The following is a 21,526-nucleotide window of genomic DNA, read 5'->3' on the forward strand; positions in this document are numbered from 1 at the left end:
TATAGACAGCAGAACCTTCAGCTATATGACAACACTGTGAATATATCCTCCCTCCCATACACCCTACAGACTGCACTTGTTAACGTGCCTGTTTACAAGGAGTGTGATTTTGGACTGCTTCACAGCTAGGCCAGAATGTGTTTCTGTGGCACATTGACTGGCCAGAATGTGTTTCTGTGGCACATTGACTGTCCAGAATGTGTTTCTGTGGCACATTGACTGTCCAGAATGTGTTTCTGTGGCACATTGACTGGCCAGAATGTGTTTAAGTGGCACATTGACTGTGTGTAGCTATATTCAGATATATTGTAGCTGCAGCCTGCCAACAGATATATCAATATGTCCTTTAATTTAGTGGCCTACTGCTTGTAAGTCAGTCTGTCAGTTGTATGTAACTCTGGGCTGGTGGGAGGGAGACTCGGCTGCCTTGTGTTAATGCATCTCCTACAGATATGGTAGATACAGAACACACACACACAAGCTGTTCAGTCAGGGTGGCAAGCAGACGGCCCAATGCCAATGAAAGATGGATGGAAAAGGGGAGAGAGAGTGAGAGAAAGTAAAGGAGTGGAAGAGTGACGGCATAGCCTCCACATATATTTAACAACATATCAACGTGTCCTCCTACTTCTATAAATGTCAGTTGAGGCTTCAGGACTATGAACTATTCCCCAGTTTGGTAAAAACAGGCACACTAAGTATAGGCCAGGCTTACCAACTGGCCCAGAAACATGGCCAAATGTGTAAGAGCTGCAGAGTAAAGAGACTGTTTTATGATCAAGGCCTCGTGAGGCAGGGTTTGAGGGAAATTATTTTGATGTATGGTAATCGGAACAGGCAATTTAGAATTGTAGGGTTTGTGACCATTGCCAAGTGGTGTGTTTGACCTCAGGGAGCCACGATATTCAAAGAATGAAATCAAGTATTGGAGAGAATAATGAACAAAATAAGAAATAATAATACTTTTGCACTCAAACACACATTTTTCTACATGCATGTCCTGAGTCACACATATACTGCACAGTTTGTGACATTATGTGCATACACACACGCACGCACACAAAAATCATTTTTAACAAATTCAAAAACAGAAAAAAACCCTGACTAGCAAGAAGTCCCATAAACGACTAAACGACACATATTCACACAAATAAAACAAACACATGAAATAAAAAGGGGATAGTTTCAGTACGGCCTCGGGAGATGCTGAAATAGCTTTTACAAGCTGAGCATATAAACTCTAACGAGGCAGCCGTTCTGAAATACGTTTTTGAAGTGTTACTTCGGGAAACATTTGATCACAACAATTACCCACAATGCTTCTGACTGCAGCGTTGCAGCTGGGCCTGCGTGGGCATTGGTAAGTATAGAAATGGGTAGGCGGGCACGTATGTTCTGCTAGGCAGGAATGTGTGACACCAAGTGGGAGTGGGGAGTGTGATGATCCATTTGGTGGCATGGTATTAATGATGATAAAAACACAGCATGGCACTCAGGCACTTTAAGAGGATTGGGACATTAAAATAGGAATGTGTCTCACCCAGTGAAACGCCACTGGCTATATGAGACAAATGTTCAGGGTGGACATGCTGAATATAACCACCAAGGCTAAAGGGGGATTGGGCACTCTGTGATTTCATTTAGTTATCGTAACAAATGTGACGTCTGGGTGAAGAGCTGGGCTGGAGAACAAGGCCAAGATGCCCAAGGAAAGATTTGCATGTTAGAGTTAACAGAAGTTACTCTGATCTCTCTCTTCCAGTTTCTGTTTCTCTCTGAGTGAGTGTGTGTGTGTGTGCCTGTGTGTTTCCTTGCACTCGTTTGTATGCGTGAGCGAGCACGATCGATTGTTCTGCGCTATTTCTCAGACCAACTCCTGGCACATGGCTTGTGCAGACTGGCAGCCAATCAACTGCTCCCATGACCCATCAGCCTCGCCACGCTAACAAGCTGGCTACCACAAAAACCCCTAACTGTCAGAGGACCGACACCCCCGCCCCACAACCAGAAAGAGGAACACAGACATACAAACACATATACATACCGCTCACTCCCATCAACACACATACACATCATCAAAAACACAATGTTCCCTACTACACATATCTCCTTCCACAAGCTATCTCAGACCAATACGTTGACTACAGTACAGTGATGGGCTGAGCTTGTAATGAAGTGAGAGAGGAGAAGGAAACAACCAATGAAAATGCATAGAGGCGTATCAATGTCCCCTCAGCAGGCACCGGAGACAGCAGAGCAGGAGACAGCAAAAGTAATGATGAATTACATGATCACCTCATATGCCTCAGAGCCTTCCATTCAGGTAGTGAATCACCTTTGGAGGGGAGCTGAGACCCTCTCCCCCTCTTCCCCCCTCCTCCCCCTACACCACCACCACCACCACCAGAACAGATGTCTGCTATAACCCAGTAGCTCCCATTGCTGTAGACACATGGAAGTACCATCTGGACCGGAACGCTGCTACTCTCCAGATTGTGTGTGTGTGTACACGTTTGTGTGTGTTTGTACACGTTTGTGTGTGTGTATGTGGAATATTTTAGAGACAGACGGTGCCTTGTGCCTTGACGGCACACCTGAGTGCATTTAGTCTTGTTTGTTTGTGTTGTATTCCTCTTCCTGTCCTGCCTGTTGGAGGAGGCTATGACAGGTGGGGGGGTGAAGAATCTCACAGCAACTCAACAGGAGACAGGGCCTCACTCTGGAATCTCTACCCACTCTCACAGGGCTATACCACTGATGCATGTGTTGCTGACTAAATTACAAAAGTACTGCAATTCAAAACTCTTTCGCAATGTAAAGTAACTGAAATTTGAATTTTGAATGAGCGAATGCAAAAAGAGTGCAAAAAATAAATTGAAATCAATTAAACATTGAAATCAATTAAATAAATGCACAATAAGTTACAGTTTTTTGGCATCCTGAATCACAAAATATACAACCCTAATCAAGCCCTCTACCTTGAGCAAGTGGACACAGTGTTTGAGAGGTAGTAATAGACTTGGTGAAGCTACTGGGTTACCAAAAGGCTTTGGTACTTCCACAAACCACAACAGATATCTGGGAGAGAAACAAGAACAACCCAATAGCAGCAGAGAGGAGAGGGATGGAGAGAGGGATGGCGAGAGGGACAGAGAGAGGGATGGAGAGAACACTCGCTAGGAAGTATGGAAAAATAGACAAGCAGAGAGACAGAGAGATGCATACAGTACAAGTTGAGGACGGCATGAGTTAATGTACAGTATAGATTATAATACATTTATATGAGTGCAATGTTTTCTAACCATGGTAAGGAAACTGCACGCCATCGTTTTCATGCTTTATCTTCCTCTCTTGCACACTGGCCAAATGGTGCTGCACTGGAAGTTCAAACAGGAGAGAAGGGCACAGTTAACAACGGAGGAGGGGGAATTAGCAGGGTGGAACGTTAACAACAATCCACTCAGTTGATGACATGAGAGCTAAGTACAGGATGATTGACATGTAATGAAATAAGAACAGTGGCACAATTAGGAATATTATGTTGTTATAACGTGTTTGTAAATTAACTGCGTCCATATAGAGGCCACATTAAAGCAGACACATTTTACAAATACATCCACTGCTCTCCCTCCACCTTTCCCATTGGCCACCATTAGAATAGGAGGCTTCTGTGAGGGCTGGGGATGGAAAGGGATGCATACCTTACATTCATTCATGAACATGATCTATAATAGAACAGAGGAGTTGGAGGGTAAAACCATAAGGAGACAGGGAGGTTTGGAGGGTGCAGCTTAGAGGATGGAGCGTCTATGGGAGTCTGTGCAAAGGGGGGGGGGTTGTAGAGATATTTTCTTGGAAAATATTATGCCAAAAGCTATCCACATTATATCTTTAATACAAAGCTTTTCATAGAGGCTTAAGTCTGTATCACAACCGGCAGTGATTGGGAGTCCCATAGGGGGACGTCCGGGTTTAGCAGGTGTAGGCCATCATTGTAAATAAGAATTTGTCCTTAACTGACTTGCCTAGTTGAATAGGTTAAATTAAATAACAATTTTAAAAAGTCAAGTCAAGTCTGTCAGCAGGCTCTGTGACTCACATGTCACATCACACACACATCACCCAGTCAAAGAACCTCTAACAACAGACAATGACGTCCACTGGAGGCCTTGTGCCTCTTGCTAGGCCGTCATAGTAAATAACAATTTGTTCTTAATTGACTTGCCTGGTTAAATAAAGGTAAAAAAAATACAATCTAGGAGCCTGAATCTAATACTTTTTTTACTGAGCACAGAGCCGAGCACCAGACACACTGGTATACTACTACATACTACTACTGCAGAGCACACTGAAAGTATTTAGAAAAGGTGTAAACACAGGCCTACAGAGCAGATGGATAGGAGGGGGAGGGGGAGGGAAGGAGGAAAACAGGTCTGACAGACAGTAGGGGGATACAGTGCCATAAAACACAGCAGGGGGTGTTAGATGGGGTGGGGGGGTTATGGGGGTATCTAACCTGCGTCCACATCGTTGGGCCAGCCACTGGACTGGGAGCTGCTGCCGGCCGCAGGGGAGCGGCCTGAGTAGAAGACATCGTCCACCGGGCTCTCCATCTCACTGTCGTCAATGGACTTGCGCTTGTTGGAGCTGGAGAGAGGGAGAGAGAAAGGGACTTAATGGGTGTGGAGGCAGGAATATTATTTACTTGGGAGACAAAGTACAGTCTGCTGAGAGACAGATAAGTGCGGCTAGAAGCTTTATTCACCATCCTTTATCTGAACATGGCCATGTTTGTTACAGTCCCTCAGATTAGACTGTGTACCTAGACCGGGGTAGGCAACTCTGGTCCTGCTTTTGATTTAACCCACCTGGAAGACCAGGTGTGTTGAATTTAGACAATCACCGAGCTGATCAATTAGCTGAGTTGGTCAAGTGTGGTGCCTAGTTGGAACAAAATCCTGCAGTACCTGTGGCACTCCAGGAACGGGGTTGCCTACCCCTAGCTTAGACTAAAGTATTGTAGAGCGTAAGTGTGTGTACAGTGAGTGAGAGTGTTCCTTGGATTCAAGTCCATACGAGACCTGTAAAAACATAGGTCAATTTTTCATAAGTGGATCCAAATAAAGAATTGTATGTGTTTTGGGCTGTCCGTCTGGCTGAATGTGTCTATATTAAAGTAGTGTCAGGGGAAATATAGTGGAGTGAATATAACTACCTCCGTGGGAGACTTGCATAAAGCTCCATTTCAGTCCTGCAGCGTGAGAGAGAGAGAAACAGTGAGACAGAGAGATAGAAGGATTACGAGAAATAGGAGAGAAAGATAGGAAAGCGAGAGATAGGAAAGAGAGAGTGAGTGAGGAAAGGGGAAAAAAAGAGACAGAAAAAACAGACAGACAGTTTGACAGAGAGGTGTAAAAAACACCAGATGAAGAAAGTTTCACAGAGAAGAGAGGGGAGAGAGAGGAAGGAGAAGAAAAGTCCCATCACGCAATCATAGCAGAGTGAGGAAAGCATTCACAAAGGTTAGACAGCATAGACTGAAGCATACAGAAGCTAGTATTAGTAGGCTACAAAATAATCAGGTAATGTGTGTGTGTACCTGGTGGAGGGGGTGGAAGTGATGGAGCGGCGTCCCAGGGCCACCTGGTTGATATTGTAGTAGCCAGGACTCTCCAGGTCGGCCAGGGAGAAGTTGGGGCCGGACGCTGTGGCCACTGGAGCTGAAGCACACACACAGATACATGCGACTCTTACACAACTCTTCAAACAGAGAGTATAGTAAGAAAATGCATGTGAGAACCTTGAGGTTTGTGTGTACTGGTGAGTGTGTAGTGAGAGTGAGAGTGACAGAGAGGAGAGGCAGTGACTCACTCTGTGACACTCGGACCAGCTCGGCCACGTTCCACACCCCTGAAGTTACAAAGCAGTCCTGGAAACTCAAATGCCCTGGGAAAACAGAGATGAGAGCAATGAGGATGATGAGAAGATGCTAGGACACACGCTCACGCGCACGCACACACACACACACACACACACACACACACACACACACACACACACACACACACACACACACACACACACACACACACACACACACACACACACACACACACACACACAGAGGGAGCATAGAAAAACAGATAAACCACAGTAGAAGGCACTAGCATGTGTTTTCTATAAGATAGGAAATGGCTATGGTTGGATGTATCACACACTTATCAAAAGCCCTATGGACAGGTACTCACGTCATGACTGCTTCAAGTCAAGCATGTCAAAACACTGTCCAGCAGGAGGCCTTAATGTGCTCCACAGATTGTGCCCTGTGTAAGCTGTATACACACCATGCACACACACACACACTGTTTACATGGTGTCCATTGGGCATCCAGTATGTCAGAGCTTGTTGCAACATGTATGATGTCATTACTGCTATAGATTTTGTATTGTATTTGTGTGTTTAAGTTTTCTAAGAGCCCTAGTGTATGTTGTGTGTACAGGCCCTGGCAGTGGGCAGTGTATAGAGTGACCAAGGCTCTCTATCTAAGGCTATAGTGTAGTGTTTCCTGCTCCTGGGGAACTAGCACTACACACCTGATTCGACTAATAAACTCATCATCAAACCTTTAGTTAGTGGAATCAGGTGTGTAGTGCTAGGTCAAAATGTGCCCCGTTGGCTCCCCAGGAGCATGACTAAGAAACAGTGCTGTAGTGTGTAGTGTAGAGTCTATAGTGTCCACTCAGTCTATAAGTCCCTGGCCGGGTGTAAAGGATTGTGTATACACACCCATATAATGTGTATTATACCCATACACCAACCCTTATTGGTACCAGCTAGAACCCTTTTGAGTTCCATGTACAGTTGAACCCTCCGTAGAAAGGGTTCTACCTGGTACCAAAAGGGTTCTACCTGCAATAATAAAAAGGTTATTCAAAGGGTTCTGCTATGGGGACAGCCGAAGAACCCTTTAAGGTTCTAGATAGCACCTTTTTTCTAAGAGTGTAGGATGACCAGGTTCTCCATGGTTAGTGGTGCTCCAACTCCACACCCTCTCCTCAGCCTGCCTCAGCCTGGGTTAACCGCAGCGGGCCGGCTGTATGAGGTCAGAGCTCCAGTCGGCAGCACGGCCATGTGGTTCCCATCTTCCAATAACGTCAGGGTGATTTATGAGTGGGATGCCACACTCACAGCCAGGCCCAGCAACATCAGCTCACCTTACTATAATAAACCCAGGCCCAACTCCACTGGGACACACTATACACTCTATACTGGCCTGTGTTAGTATGTGTGTGTGTGTGTGTGTGTGTGTGTGTGTGTGTGTGTGTGTGTGTGTGTGTGTGTGTGTGTGTGTGTGTGTGTGTGTGTGTGTGTGTGTGTGTGTGTGTGTGTGTGTGTGTGTGTGTGTGTGTGTGTGTGTGTGTGTGTGTGAAAGCGTTTAAACATGCATCTGCATGTATAAATGACTGTGTATGTTCACACTGTGAACTCACCATTGGGCGGTGGCTTGATGTCTGTGTCTCCTTGCTGGTTTGAGCTGTCGGATTGTCCGGATTCTGTGGAAGAGAGACAGAGAGAGAGAGAGACAGAGAGAGAGAATGCGAGAGAGAGAGAGATGGTAGAGAGAGGTGGAGGTTAGGCAGGAGACAGATGCCTGGACGGTACCCAAGGTGAGGGGGCAGTGGGCGGAGGACGGCATAGGAACACTTTGGAACGTATTTTAAAACCCCTTATTTCCAGAGGCAGAATTGGGTCTTAGATTAAAGGTTTAACATTAGAGTCATGAAATGGCAAATCAAACACCAGACTTTACTTTCCAGAGCCATTCACAGTAGAGGAATCACTACTGATACTCTCTCCAGAGAGCATCAAGTATCAAAGAGGAATGGTTTGGTGTTCCAGTTTGAGAGATGAAACAACTGTGTGTTTGTGACATTTCTTGCCCCATTGTATCTCTGGCATTCCTTCCTGGCATGCACGCACGCACGCACGCACACACACACACACACACACACACACACACACACACACACACACACACACACACACACACACACACACACACACACACACACACACACACACACACACACACACACACACACACACACACACACACACACACACACACACACACACAGGGAGTCCTGTTTGAGTGCAGGTCGTTGGCACAGTGTGGCAGGTGAAGTTCCCATGTAACCCCAGCTTGCAGCCTCTCTCTCCCTCCACACTGATGACTAGTGTAAGCTGAGGAGTGTAAATGTGAAGCCCGGGTCCACGAGGCGTCATTGGGACTGCGTCTCACTTAGCTCTTTACCTTAACGACTGTGCACAGAGAGGCCTGTGCTAGTTTGGTTTGGCCCCGCTTGGTGCCATTCTTTCTCTGCTGCGTAATGCAACCTTGAAGAGCTTTATGGTTGGATCATATATACCATTCAAGCCAATTACCCCCACAGCACTATAGGGTTTAATGCAGTGTGGGCCAAGTATCCCCATTACCCCTACTACTAGGCCCCTCCCTCCGCTCCATCTAAGCCCCTCAGCATCCTCATCTTGGGGAGGCTAGTCCTGCGGAACGTGCCAGCAAACTGCCGCACCATTCACCCCACCGCTAAAGACGAGAAAACCAAAACAAAAGGACAGAATCGCCATATCACTTTGGTCTAAAAGGAGTCTCTTTTTCCCTCTCCCTGAATGGAGTCTCAGTCCCTCGCTCGCTTTTTCTCTCTACTCTCTCTGCTTCTCCCTCACTCACGCTGTCGCTCTGTGGAATCCTGGCAGCCATTTTAGCATTTGGCAGCCATCTTAGCTTTGGCGGTACCAATACATTCCTGCTAGTTGATGGCGCACCCACACTCGCTAGCACACACACTCTCACACAGACCCAGTGGTATGAAAGATAAAAGATCTACAGAGGATATACACTGCAGATGGAGTGAAAATAAAACCACCGGGGTGTTTGTCTCCAGTCATTGTCTGCCGTGCTGCTGGACCTCTGCAAGCTGCTAAATGAAAAACTAGACTGGACGAATGCAGCAGAGCCGCACTGACAAATCATCAAGGAAAATAGGAGGAAACATAACAAAAACATCCAGACAGAGACCATTATTACATTCCTGTAAGAGGTAAATAAGGTGAACTAGAGTGCAAGCCAATATTTCAACTGTATGATGGTGTATGAGGGGATCATCTAAGTCTGTTGAGGCCCTTCATTTTGAAAATAATACAACCTAATTTGGCCATACTCCCACTATGTAAAAACATCTTAATATGCAATTGAACTTGAACCTAAATATGGACCTTCTTTTTTGAATCAGTAAAAAGAAAGAGTCTGGGTCATCATAACAACAGTAGGGATAGCCCTCCATTCAGGTGGTTAATGAGAGGGTGAGCAGTTACAGCAGTCACACTGACTCTGATAGAACCTGACAGCCCAGATCTGCATCATTCATTCTCCCCAGACATACCAGCTGTGATCAATACAGCTCTACACCTGCGGGCCCCCCGGGGACCATACACCCAATCAGATTGGGGCCAGGGGGTTTCCTGACTACTCACCTGGCCAGGGAAAACCCTGGGTCCTTGTTATGGTCCATAGTTAAGAGTTTTTCCTTGTCAGGTCATGTGGTCAGGAAAAACAGTCCTTAAATCAGACCACTGTTAGATCACCAGTCTAATCTAACTGAGGCCCCCTGGTGGTCTGGTGGAGTGTTAACAGCTTCAGTTAAATTCTAATAGCTGCTGTCTACTGTAGCCTACAGTATATGAACCTCCAATCCTACTGCATGGCACATTAGCAGGGCTAGTTTCCTGGTGCTGGATCTGAGTGTGTTGGAGGGCCCAGGGTGCTGGAGTGGAACAACGGGAGGATGATGAAGGGATGAACAGGGGATGAACAGGGGAGAGCTCATCAAACAGAGAGGAGATGCTCTGAGACAATGGAGAGGCTGTCCATTATTAGTGCTGCTGCTCTACAAGCCAACAGGGCTGGGAGGAGAATCACTGCCACCACGCCGCTTATCACCACGCCACCATTCCCAGGGTTACACACACACCAGCCCTACACTGCTCACCCTTATCTCCAGCACACAGTTGCCCCAAGGGCCCCTGTACACATCCTGGAGAGATAATGCATCACACACACTCTATTAAACAGACATACAGTACATACACATTAACAGACTCACTCCCATCACATTCATACACACTACATACATTTGTCACTAAGTCTCCTCATCATACAGTACATATACACTAAGTGTAAAAAACATTAGAAAGACCTGGGTGAAAGGTGAAGGTGAAAGCTATGATCCCTTATCGATGCCACTTGTTAAACCCACTTTAATCAGTGTAGATGAAGGGGAGGAGACAGAGCTACAGAAGGATTTTTAAGCCTTGAGACATGGAGTGTGTATGTGTGCCATTCAGAGGGTGAATGGGTAAGACAAACTATTTAAGAGCCTTTGAATGGTGTATGGTAGTAGGTGACAGGTGCAACGGTTTGTGTCAATAACTGCAACACTGCTGGGTTTTTCACACTCAACAGTTTCCTGTATTTATTAAGAATAGTCCACCACCCAAAGTACATCCAGTCAACTTGACCCAACTGTGGGAAGCATTGGAGTCAACTTGGGCCAGCATCCCTGTGGACATCTTTCGACACCTTGTAGAGTCCATACCCTGACAAATTGAGGCTGTTCTGAGGGCAAAAGGGGGTGCAACTCAATATTAGGAAGGTGTTCCTAATGTTTTGTACACTCAGTGTACTGACATTCTGGCTACAACACTCTAAATACATTTAAAACACTATACCCCATAGACTGAGAGAATTACTATCACTGAACGTAGGCCTACACACAGAAGTAGAATGAATAGAATGGCCATTCAAGACAATGATGACATAATGGGTGGACTAACGGTCATTGCAAGTGTACCCATAGGAGCAAAGCAGGAAATAAAAGCAGGAAGTGTACCCATCAATCTGTGCTGTGATTTGTTGAATCAGCTCAACTGACATTACAAAATATACATTACATTGCATGAGCCACATCAGTTTACATAATTTAAAAGACCATTCTACATTACCATGGAAATGATTGCATTACAATACCAGGCAGCCATTGCGAGCGTACCCATGAGTTCATCAGTCAAATTGCCAGGGTTAGAGGGTTCCAAGGCCCTTCTATTCATTCTGATTTCTATGGGCCTACATGCTTTCAGCAGGACCCAGCATACAGTAGATGTCATTATTCTACTAATCAAACACACCTGTGATTTGGATGCATCATAAAGACACACAACAATATATGATAAACACACTCTCACTGTGCCAGGTCTAATAGACTCATTTGCCATGCGCATATTCATAAATGAATGCGCTCGTACATACAAATAGGCACTTTTTGCCTACTTACCAGCCGGCTTAGAGCATTTGTTTATGCATTACAGGCACACATGAGCAAACAGCATGTTTTAATGTAATGTGCATTAACTGGAAGGGGATTTCACATGGCACAGTGAAAGATCAACATTGAGTCAAATGGCAGAGATAAAGCCAATGGTTCCACAGTCAAACTTGACGACAGGAGTGTGGATGGCCTCTCAGCAGGCTACTGTGCTCTGAGCCAGGGCTCAGCTCCGTCTCTTCTCTTCTGTCTCTCTTCACCTCTCTCCCTTTCTCTCTCTCCTTCTAAAGTACAATAACAGTCCTGGATTCCATCTCTTTTTCTCTGTATTTATTTATTTTCTCTTCTCTCTGCTTTGTTTCTGACTGCTGTTACTGTCTCTGATTCAGATACTTCTGCTCTCTCTATGACCTCTCTCTCTCCCTCTCTCTCTCTCACTCTCTCCCTGCCCATCTCTCCCCCTCTCACGTTCTCCCTCTCTGGGAGGACAGTCCTGGATTAGACTCGGTTGACCCGGCTGCCCTCTGCTTCTGTCTGCCACACAGTGGCCCGGTTCAATGTGTGTGTGTGTGTGTGTGTGTGTGTGTGTGTGTGTGTGTGTGTGTGTGTGTGTGTGTGTGTGTGTGTGTGTGTGTGTGTGTGTGTGTGTGTGTGTGTGTGTGTGTGTGTGTGTGTGTGTGTGTGTGTGTGTGTGTGTGTGTGTGTGTGTGTGTGTGTGTGTGTGTGTGTGTGTGTGGTGACGGCTGGGAATAGCTGATGAATGGTTGTGACATGGTACTACACAGAGGAGGCATGTAAAGTATAAATATCAACAGTAACGTGCTACTGTCATATGCTGTTGTGAAGTGTAAAGCTAACATGCTAACTACAAGTAAGTACTACAACTAAGGCTGATAATGCTCTCTGTAATAGAGTGCAACAGTGTGCAACAAAGCTGCAGGCTACAGAACAGACGGCCATGAGTAAATCAGGATAGTGCGTCTGAATCTAAACAATCAGCATGCTGGCAAACAGCAGTCTCTCTCTCTTTCAACAACTCCTCATCTGAGGCCAGCTCGTGTGTGTGTTCTCCCAGTGGCCGAGGGCCATGACTCTCCCACCCCGGGTGCTGTGTCATTTAAGGATAGAGCGCCATGGTTCCGTTCACAGTGAAATGATAGGGCCCTCTTCCTACGCCTGCGAGAGGCCTTTAGACAAACACTCCACAGTCTCTTTCTCTTTCTCTCTCTCCCTCTCTCTCTATGAGCACCATCACACTGGGTTTTTTTTCGCATCCAGGCCCTAACCCTGTCATTGACGGTAAACTGTGTGGGCCGGCGTGGCTCCGGCCGCATGTGGGAACCCAGATGTGGTGGACCCATATATCTCAGGCAGGACACGAGAGGAGCAGCCCGGCTGGAATTCCTCACACACACACATGCATGCATACACATACTGACGAACACACACACGCACTCACGCATGCACCCACACCCACACACACACACACACACACAGCTAATGTATGTCTTACTATACTAAGGACTTTTCTGGGGACCAACAATTGATTCCCATTCAAAATCCTATTTTCCCTAACCCCTAACCTTAAACATAACCTTAACCCTAACTCCTAACCATAAAACTAACCACTAACCCTAACAATAACCCTAAATCTAAATACTAACCCTAAACCTAACCCCTAAGCCTAAATTAGCTTTTTTTACTGGTGAGGACTGGCAAAATGTCCTCAATTCTCTGAATTTTTGTTGGTTTATTATTCTTGTGAGGACTTCTGGTACAAAAAAGTATAGTAAAACATGTACACACACACCACACACACACTCCCTAAATCCGAACATCAAATACAGCTAGAATAGGTCAATACCACAGTGTGAGTCTGGGTCGTTAGGTTTAGCTATGGCTCCCAGAGACCTAAACATCTTTGCTAGCCTGGTGTGAGCACACTTCCTTAATCGCCATGTAAACACATACCAGTAGTAGGATTATGTGTTTGAGCAGCACGTATGTTTACAGTATATGATCTATATGTTGTTTTAGCATAAAATATATATGTGGAGTAAAGGTATTTGACCAAATATGTATACATGCATGCTTGTATATCGTGTCGATATCCCAAAAATGTTGATATCCAGAAGCAGTCCTTTTCACTTCATGATAGTGGGCGTGCACATGTGGTTTCAAGTGCATGAACGTACATAGGCTACACGTGTGTTTATGTGTGTGTGTACATAGTCTCCCCTCCCCGCACAGAAGAATGGCAAAGCCCCCACAGCCTCCCCATCCCCCAGTCCTCCACCCCCACCCCTGGATAAAGAGCCCCCACAGCCTCCCCAATTGGGTTTCTCTTAAGAGGTTTATCGGTATGTTGCTAAACATCCTGACCTTTTTTTAAATCCTTAATGCGCTTAAAATGTTCCAACCCCTCCTAATCCCCCAGGCTATCCCACACAGATGTTCACTCAGCTCTTTTATTGGACGTTATTTAAAAAAAATCCCCACTTATTTATTCATTTCCTATCTTATAAAACCATACATCATCATCTGACCCCCCCCCCCCTCCCCCCCTTTCTCACCTCATATTTCGGCAGGCATTGTCATTGGACACCCGTGGTGGGTCCTTTGAGTTTAAGCCCCATGGGGCAAAGAGGGCATGGAGACATTAGCCAGTGTAGATAGATTCAGATATATTACAGTATTAGATCAGTATTAGGGCAAATGAAACACAGCTGAGAATAGTATGTACTGCAAATGGGAGAAGGTGAATATTGGGAGTGTAACTCTGTGTGCCAGCACAGCATGTTGCCGTGTGATTAATTGCGAGGGTGTACAATGTATCCGTTTTGGTGTAGGTAAGAATATAAATATATCTACTGTACATGAATATTTATATGAGATTGTATCTTAATGTGTATAAAATATCCATCATACTTCCTCCAGAGCATGTGTGTATAGTAGGAGATAAGCATGTAAATTGTGTGAGTGTAGCAGTGAGTACATGTGCGTTTGCGTGCCTGTGTGTGTGCCTGTGTGTGTGTGCCTGTGTGTGTGTGTGCGTGTGTGTGTGTGTGTATGTGTGTGTGCTCTGCGTGGCGGCCCCAGCCCTGTGCCAATGAGGAGCAGGTGTGGGGAGGCTGCCCTGTGTAGCCCGGTGCCCATCTGCGTGCCCGTCTGTGTGCCGCCTGCACCCACACCGTGCCAATACCACACAGAGCAGGGGGAGCCAGGGGGTGAGAGGGGGTGAGTGGGGCCTAAGGGGACTCAACCATGGGAGAGTGCAGAGGGGGGTGGTGAGGGTAGAGGAAAGGGGCTGGCGTCCTGCCCATGTATAACCCTCTCCCTATTCTCTCTCTGACGCTTTCATCTTTTATCTGTCCCTCTGCTGATCAACCATGGTGTACAGAGCCAGATACACAGTGTGACAGTAATTCACAGAGCAGCATAGACCATTTAACTTGATTGATTGATGTATTGGTTTTAATTTGATATGACAGATAAATAGACCTCTGTGTTGATTCAAATGACCCTGACTTTCTGAGATCCCCTTGTTTCCTTTTGAAATTTCACATACTGTTACTATAAGGCTACAACAATATTATTTAACAAGTGTAATGACTGTGTTTGGCCACCAGATGTCACTTAATGGCATTGGGCAGTGGGCACAGAACACATGCTAAAGAAATCTGCTAAGAGAGGTAAATATGTGACTGCATTATGTGAAACAGGAGCAATAGGGGGAGGGGACACACACAGACCTATAGACAGTGTACAGAATCTACATGGACATACTGTATGAGTGTGTGACCCAGTGGAACATATTGAGAAGGGAAGCAGCAGGCCTATATGACAGACATGAGAAAGTGTGGTTTACAGGGAAGTGGTGTGTGTGGGCACAGCCTGTGTGTGGGTCTGCTAGTGGGAGTGAGGGTCATGTGATGTCCCTCTGTGCCAGGGAGAAAGTGAGAGTGAGACAGAGAGAGGAGAGAGAGAGAGAGAGAGAGAGAGAGAGGGAGAGGAGAAGGGGGGCTAGGGGGGTCGCGAGAGCTGTGGGAACACCAGGCCTTGCCAAGAAAGAGGAGAGCAGAGAGAATAAAAGGAATGAGAAAGAAAGAGAGACTTGTTGGCAGAGAGTGGGGGGAGGGGAGGAGAGAGGAGGAGAGAGGAGAGGAGGAGAGAGGAGAGGAGAGTGGGTTTAGTGTTCAGTGGGCACCCGTGAAGAGAAGCTCCTAGGGAGTACAGCCATGATCAAAACTCTCTGCAGGGGAGAGGAGAGGAGGAAAACACACACACACAGCAACCAGGAGACAGGGCCAGGCCCGGTGTTAGGGTCATAATCTGCCAACTCTGACCCTGTGTCTGGGGCCACATGCATGAAGCGGTGTGCTCTGATCTGGGCCTATCAATCAAGGAGAGAACACAGAGACTGACCTGCCACTCAGGCTGTGTGTGTGTGTGTGTGTGTGTGTGTGTGTGTGTGTGTGTGTGTGTGTGTGTGTGTGTGTGTGTGTGTGTGTGTGTGTGTGTGTGTGTGTGTGTGTGTGTGTGTGTGTGTGTGTGTGTGTGTGTATGGATTGGCGGGGGTGGGGGAATCACACAGAGAGCATTTAGAGTGTGAACTTGTGAACTTTGGCCAGCAGTTCCAGCGCCATCTTGTGCCAGTCTACCCTCGGGCACAGGGCAAAGTCTTACCAGTAGGAACAACAACAAGCATGAGGAAAGTACTAGAATAGAATATTCCATTCTCTTCCAGCAGGGGCATATGTCTGTTAGCCTTTGTGAAAATGTTTGGATAACACAATGTGGGCCTCACAGTGCAGCTCTGCCAGAGGGACAGTATGTGGTGAGGTGTTGGGCTCCTCAGTGCAGCTCTGCCAGAGAGACCACAATACCATAACAGCAGTCATCTGCCAGGTTATCTACCACGCCATGTAGGTTATAACATGAGATTATAACCCTCTATTCACGTTCTAAGAGCCTGTTATATCACACTATTTACACCAGTGGGCGTTAGTTTAATCCAGTGAGACATCAGGCCAAAAATATTTAACGATTTATTTTGGGTTTGTGCACTATGCAAATAAATGCTCCCAAATCTATCTGGGCTTGGAGGACGTGTTTAACGAGGGCAGTAAAACTCCACACAAACACATAAATGACGCCTGTAAAAATAATGTGTGCTCTGCATAAATGCTCTTTCTGACTAATGAATTAGAAGAGTGATGAATGGACATGTAAAAATCCACATCCTGTCTAGATGATGCCAAAGGCGTCTGTATGTATGTGTATGAATCTGTCTGTGTACGCTTATCTACATATTGAGTGCCAAAGTGTGTTTGTGTGAATGTGTGTGTCTCCTCTCATCTCCTCTCTCTTGCCCTGCAGAGTGTATGACATATGTGTGTTTATGTCAATTTGTATGAGTGTGTTGAATTAGGGAGCTTGGTGCAGCTTTCGTGAGTCGATGCCAGCTCATTGTAGGAGAGAGGCCAGTGACAGCCCCTTATCTCACTCACTCACTCACTCACTCACACACACACACACACACACACACACACACACACACACACACACACACACACACACACACACACACACACACACACACACACACACACACACACACACACACACACACACACACACACACACACACACACACACAGCAGTAACAAACAGCAGCCAAACACTGAAGGCTGATCCAGGGAACTCAAGTCCCCATCATAAAGGGCTTTTCCCAGCAAACACGACGGAGGAAGCGAAATCAACCTTCCTGTGAAAAAATTGAGCGCCAACCGAGAAACAGATGAGCCCATGAGAAACAACAATCAGACAAATGAGGGCACCGATAGAGAATCAACCTCTGACCACCAGCTGCCTGCGAGTCATGGGCCCAGCCGCCATTTGACTGTCTGTCCTTAACTGACCCGACCTCAGGGTCATTGACTTTGAGTCAGCGGGAGGATGAGTGTTGCGCACGCTCCTGCTATCTGTGTTAATGCTGGCTTTATCTCATGCACAGCAGATAAGGTGAATAAACAATCTGTCTGGACTTCCTTCAGAGTTAAATGCTATGTGGGCCAGCCAGGACACATAGCCTAGTGCTGCACACACAGACAGGTGCCCAGGCCTACTGCCCTCACATGAAGCTGTTGCCCAGGATCAGGGCCAATGGTGCTGGGACAGGGGTTACAGTCAAGTCCCAGGTTTCAGCCAGAGAGCACAGGCCCAAAGCTGAGTAGGATTTCGATAAGCTATGTTGCTGACATAACAACAATGGTGACTGAGTGGGGCCTGTGTGTGGGTATACTGTATGCATAGCTGAATGAGTAAGTGATGTGACCTCATGAAGTACTGCTGCAAGGCTTAGTTCATATCATTCAGCTTATGGAAGCACTCAACTGCTCTCATTGTAAAGCCAATAATTGGAGATTTATTCCATCTATCAATCCATCTATTAACTTATTAACCAAGATAAGACTGTAATACCATCCTGCTTCCCTCGGTCTCAGAAAATCACCTCAATAAATAAGAGATTATCAATGACAATCCACTAACACTATAATACGTATAACATTATCAATCATCACCATCATCATCTCTTGAACCACTTCATCTTCAAATCAGACATGTTCTACCATGTTTCAACTGTAGAGAGAAAGAGGGAGATGGAGACAAAGAGAAGGGAAGAAAAGCTGTGAACGAAAGATTAGAGAGCCTCTCTCGTATAACAAAAGAGGGATCCCATAGTTTTCCTTTGTAGGAGGGAGAAACAGTACTGTACCAGTGAGAGGGCAGGGCGGGGCGGGGCAGGGCGGGGCAGGGCGGGGCAGGGCAGGGCAGAGCTAGGCTAACCCTAAATGTCAAATGGAGAAGCATGAAGGAACTGCTAGTGAGGACCTGAGGAGCCAGCATCTGTCTGGCAACAGCTCAGAAAAGTCTAGTGTTTCACACTACGCCTCTGGGATCTCTGCTGCAGCCAGGGGTTTATGAAAAACAGCTTTATATGAGGAGAGAGAGAGAGGGAGAGATGGGGGAAGGTTGAGAAAGCAGGAGGGAAGGAAAGAGAAAGAGAGGGAAGGCGGGAGGGAGGGAAGGAAGGAGCAGACAAAATGACGGTAGATGACAATAAGGGAGAGAGAGGAAGGGAGAGGCAGTTAAAGGAACCAAGAGAATCCAGAGGAGATAAAATAACTCCATTCTGCCTGGTCTCTTGCTATACTTCCTGTGGCCCCGGATGAGCCTGGTGGACCCTGGGGGGCTCCTGGAGCTGTCTGTATATTCAGGTCAGGAGCAAGTGCAATGGAGCGCTACACACAACCTGTGCCAGGTCCACACTGTGCACAATCACCAGGGACCCATAGCGTGTGTGTGTTTGTTTGTTTTGAGGCCTCAAAATAACATGTGACAGCCAGCCCTGCCTTCAGTCACCCGAGATCTCAACATGCCTTCCCATGAGCCCGTGTTTGGTCTCAATCTTGGCTGTCAGAGTGTCCACACTGTCTACTGTCAGTGGAGCTGAGGCACAGCACAGCACTAGTCTGCACAGGACGGCACTACACTGCATAACAGGGCACAGCAAAGGAAAGCTTTCCACAAAATAGTTGGCAAAATCATGTCTTTTGTATTTCACTAGTGAGGGATTGTTAGGAGAAGTAAAGGGGACCTAGAGGGGCATAAAGAGTTCACCTGCCACTCTGTTACATTGGGATCACACAGAGAGCCTCCTCAGTCAGAGCGGCATGGCTTGTCATATTTTTCACCACTCAGGGACCTTCCCTGTAGAGAGCCCAGCCAGAGGGTGCCAGCCTGCCTGGTGTTTCTGTGGGACATTTCTGGGCAGCATTCTCTCATGCTGTGGAATGCACACAGTAAACACATGCGGCGGGCACTGCAGCGCCTAGTGGGAGCTGGATGGGAGCTGGATGGGGTCTGGGCCTCCGTGCGGTCGGCTATGTTATCATACGAGGAGAGAGAGTGTGTGTCGTAATGGCCACAACACAGAGGGACCCCTATCAATTCAAGACACTCATGCAGGAAAGCTCAACAAACACTGGCGGGGGAAAGTTTGCTCAGGGCCGCGTGGACAAAACAAACGGCTCAGGACACCGTGGCTCTCAGACGAGGGGGAGAGAAGGAGGCAAGGTAAAATGGCGTCCGCTCTGCATGGTGAAAGGGGATCTGCTTTTTTGACTTTAATGAAAAGCAGAGGCACTCCTCTCTGGAAAAAAGCATGACGAAAAGCAACGTTTACATGAGCTAATGGCAGAGAGAGGGAGAGCCAGAGGGAAGGGAGTAAGAGACAAACAAACAGAAAACTACTGACTAACAGCTGCATAGAGCGCTTCAATATGACAGAGAGAATGGAGAGAGGAGAGAGAAAGGAGAGAGGAGATAGAACGAGTGAGAGAGAGAGAGAGAATGAGAGAGAGAAAGACAGCGCACCACTACTATAAAAAATGAAAAGTCCACATTTCAAGTCGGTATGGAAATGTGGTCCTCATTTCATGATTCGATTCCTGCTCCCTCCCTTTTCCCTCCTCCTCAACCTCTCTCTCTTTCTCTCTGCCTCTCTAACTACCCCTTTCCCTCCATTGCTCTCATTCTCTTTTGCAGCTGCAGAGCTACAAAAGCCTGTTAAAACACAGGAAGAACAGTAAAAATGAAGAAAAAAAAAATTCTGAAAAAAAACTGTAGGAGGGATTGGGCTTGAGGGAGGGAAGAGAAGGAGAGAGAAATCTTGATAGAGAACCAGAACAAAAACACATCCCAAGCGCTCCAAAAAGTGAGAAAACTAGGCTGTGCGTTGTATGTAATGTGATACCTGCATAGTGTATAGCACTTTCACTGAATCACACTATTACTGTACAAACTGCTCACTTCAATGGGCCTGAACGTAGTCTGATAGACAATATGGTTCACCGTCTTAATCAGTCCAGTAGTGTGATCAACAAATAGTTCTACTACAGTATATTCCCTAAGTATTCTACTACAGTATATTCCCTATGTGTTCTACTACAGTATATTCCCTATGTATTCTACTACAGTATATTCCCTATGTATTCTACTACAGTATATTCCCTATGTGTTCTACTACAGTATATTCCCTATGTGTTCTACTACAGTATATTCCCTATGTGTTCTACTACAGTATATTCCCTATGTGTTCTACTACAGTATATTCCCTATGTGTTCTACTACAGTATATTCCCTATGTGTTCTACTACAGTATATTCCCTATGTGTTCTACTACAGTATATTCCCTATGTGTTCTACTACAGTATATTCCCTGTGTTCTACTACAATATATTCCCTATGTGTTCTACTACAGTATATTCCTTATGTGCTCTACTACAGTATATTCCCTATGTGTTCTACTACAGTATATTCCCTATGTGTTCTACTACAGTATATTCCCTATGTGTTCTACTACAGTATATTCCCTATGTGTTCTACTACAGTATATTCCCTGTGTTCTACTACAGTATATTACCTATGTGTTCTACTACAGTATATTACCTATGTGTTCTACTGCAGTATATTCCCTATGTGGCTCTGTCAGCAGTGGCTCAAGATGCTCTGGCCTGCCTAGCTCTGCTGCTGCTGCCCAGTGGTCCTGCTGTTCTAATCTCCACATCATCTTCCCATGGCGTGTACTGTAAGTAAGAAGACACAACTTTCCCCTGTCCAAAGCCCCGTGTTGACCGGCTGAGAGCCCCGCTCACTGGGGTCATCTCTGAGGGCAACCCATGTGGCCTCATCCTCGCTCCCTGTCTCTCTCCCCTCCTGTCCTCCCCTCTTACAGACGTAATCCCTACAGCTTTACATCTTAAAACTTCCCCAGCTCAGGACCTCGCATCTCAGAAATGAAAATTCCCCTGAAGACGAAGGCTTTTTCCTGCTAAATAACACTAACCCCCCTGTGACATAACATTACATCCCCTATAACACCCATGCAGTTCTGAGTATCTCCCCCCTCTATCTCCTCCCCACCATCCCCGCACAACACCCTGACACGTCCTTCATCCCTCTCTCTCTATCCCCCCAGTCCTCTCTCTCCATCAGCTTCAGCTGTGTTCCTCTCCTTGGTGCCCTTCCCTCCACACTCGATTCACCACGTTTGCCCGGG

The 21,526-nt window shown here is 46.3% G+C and overlaps 1 protein-coding gene across 23 annotated transcripts in view; it reads right to left on the bottom strand.

The window, feature by feature from the left end:
* The window catches only part of LOC109897366 (nuclear factor 1 X-type-like), a 121,570-nt gene that overhangs the window by 16,120 nt on the left and 83,924 nt on the right, over positions 1 to 21,526 (bottom strand). For 18 of the 23 annotated variants that reach the window (XM_031827632.1, XM_031827628.1, XM_031827623.1 and 15 more), the window contains 6 exons: positions 7,492 to 7,554; positions 5,872 to 5,946; positions 5,600 to 5,720; positions 5,216 to 5,251; positions 4,517 to 4,647; positions 3,303 to 3,377 (listed from right to left, as the gene is read on the bottom strand). In XM_031827632.1, coding sequence (XP_031683492.1) covers positions 3,303 to 3,377; positions 4,517 to 4,647; positions 5,216 to 5,251; positions 5,600 to 5,720; positions 5,872 to 5,946; positions 7,492 to 7,554 — 501 coding nt within the window. The remainder of the gene's footprint in view (positions 1 to 3,302; positions 3,378 to 4,516; positions 4,648 to 5,215; positions 5,252 to 5,599; positions 5,721 to 5,871; positions 5,947 to 7,491; positions 7,555 to 21,526) is intronic. The other 5 variants (XM_031827624.1, XM_031827644.1, XM_031827640.1 and 2 more) reach the window with 1 other exon arrangement.

Source organism: Oncorhynchus kisutch, linkage group LG6 (assembly GCF_002021735.2).
Source record: "Oncorhynchus kisutch isolate 150728-3 linkage group LG6, Okis_V2, whole genome shotgun sequence".
NCBI classification, from domain to species: Eukaryota; Metazoa; Chordata; class Actinopteri; order Salmoniformes; family Salmonidae; genus Oncorhynchus; species Oncorhynchus kisutch.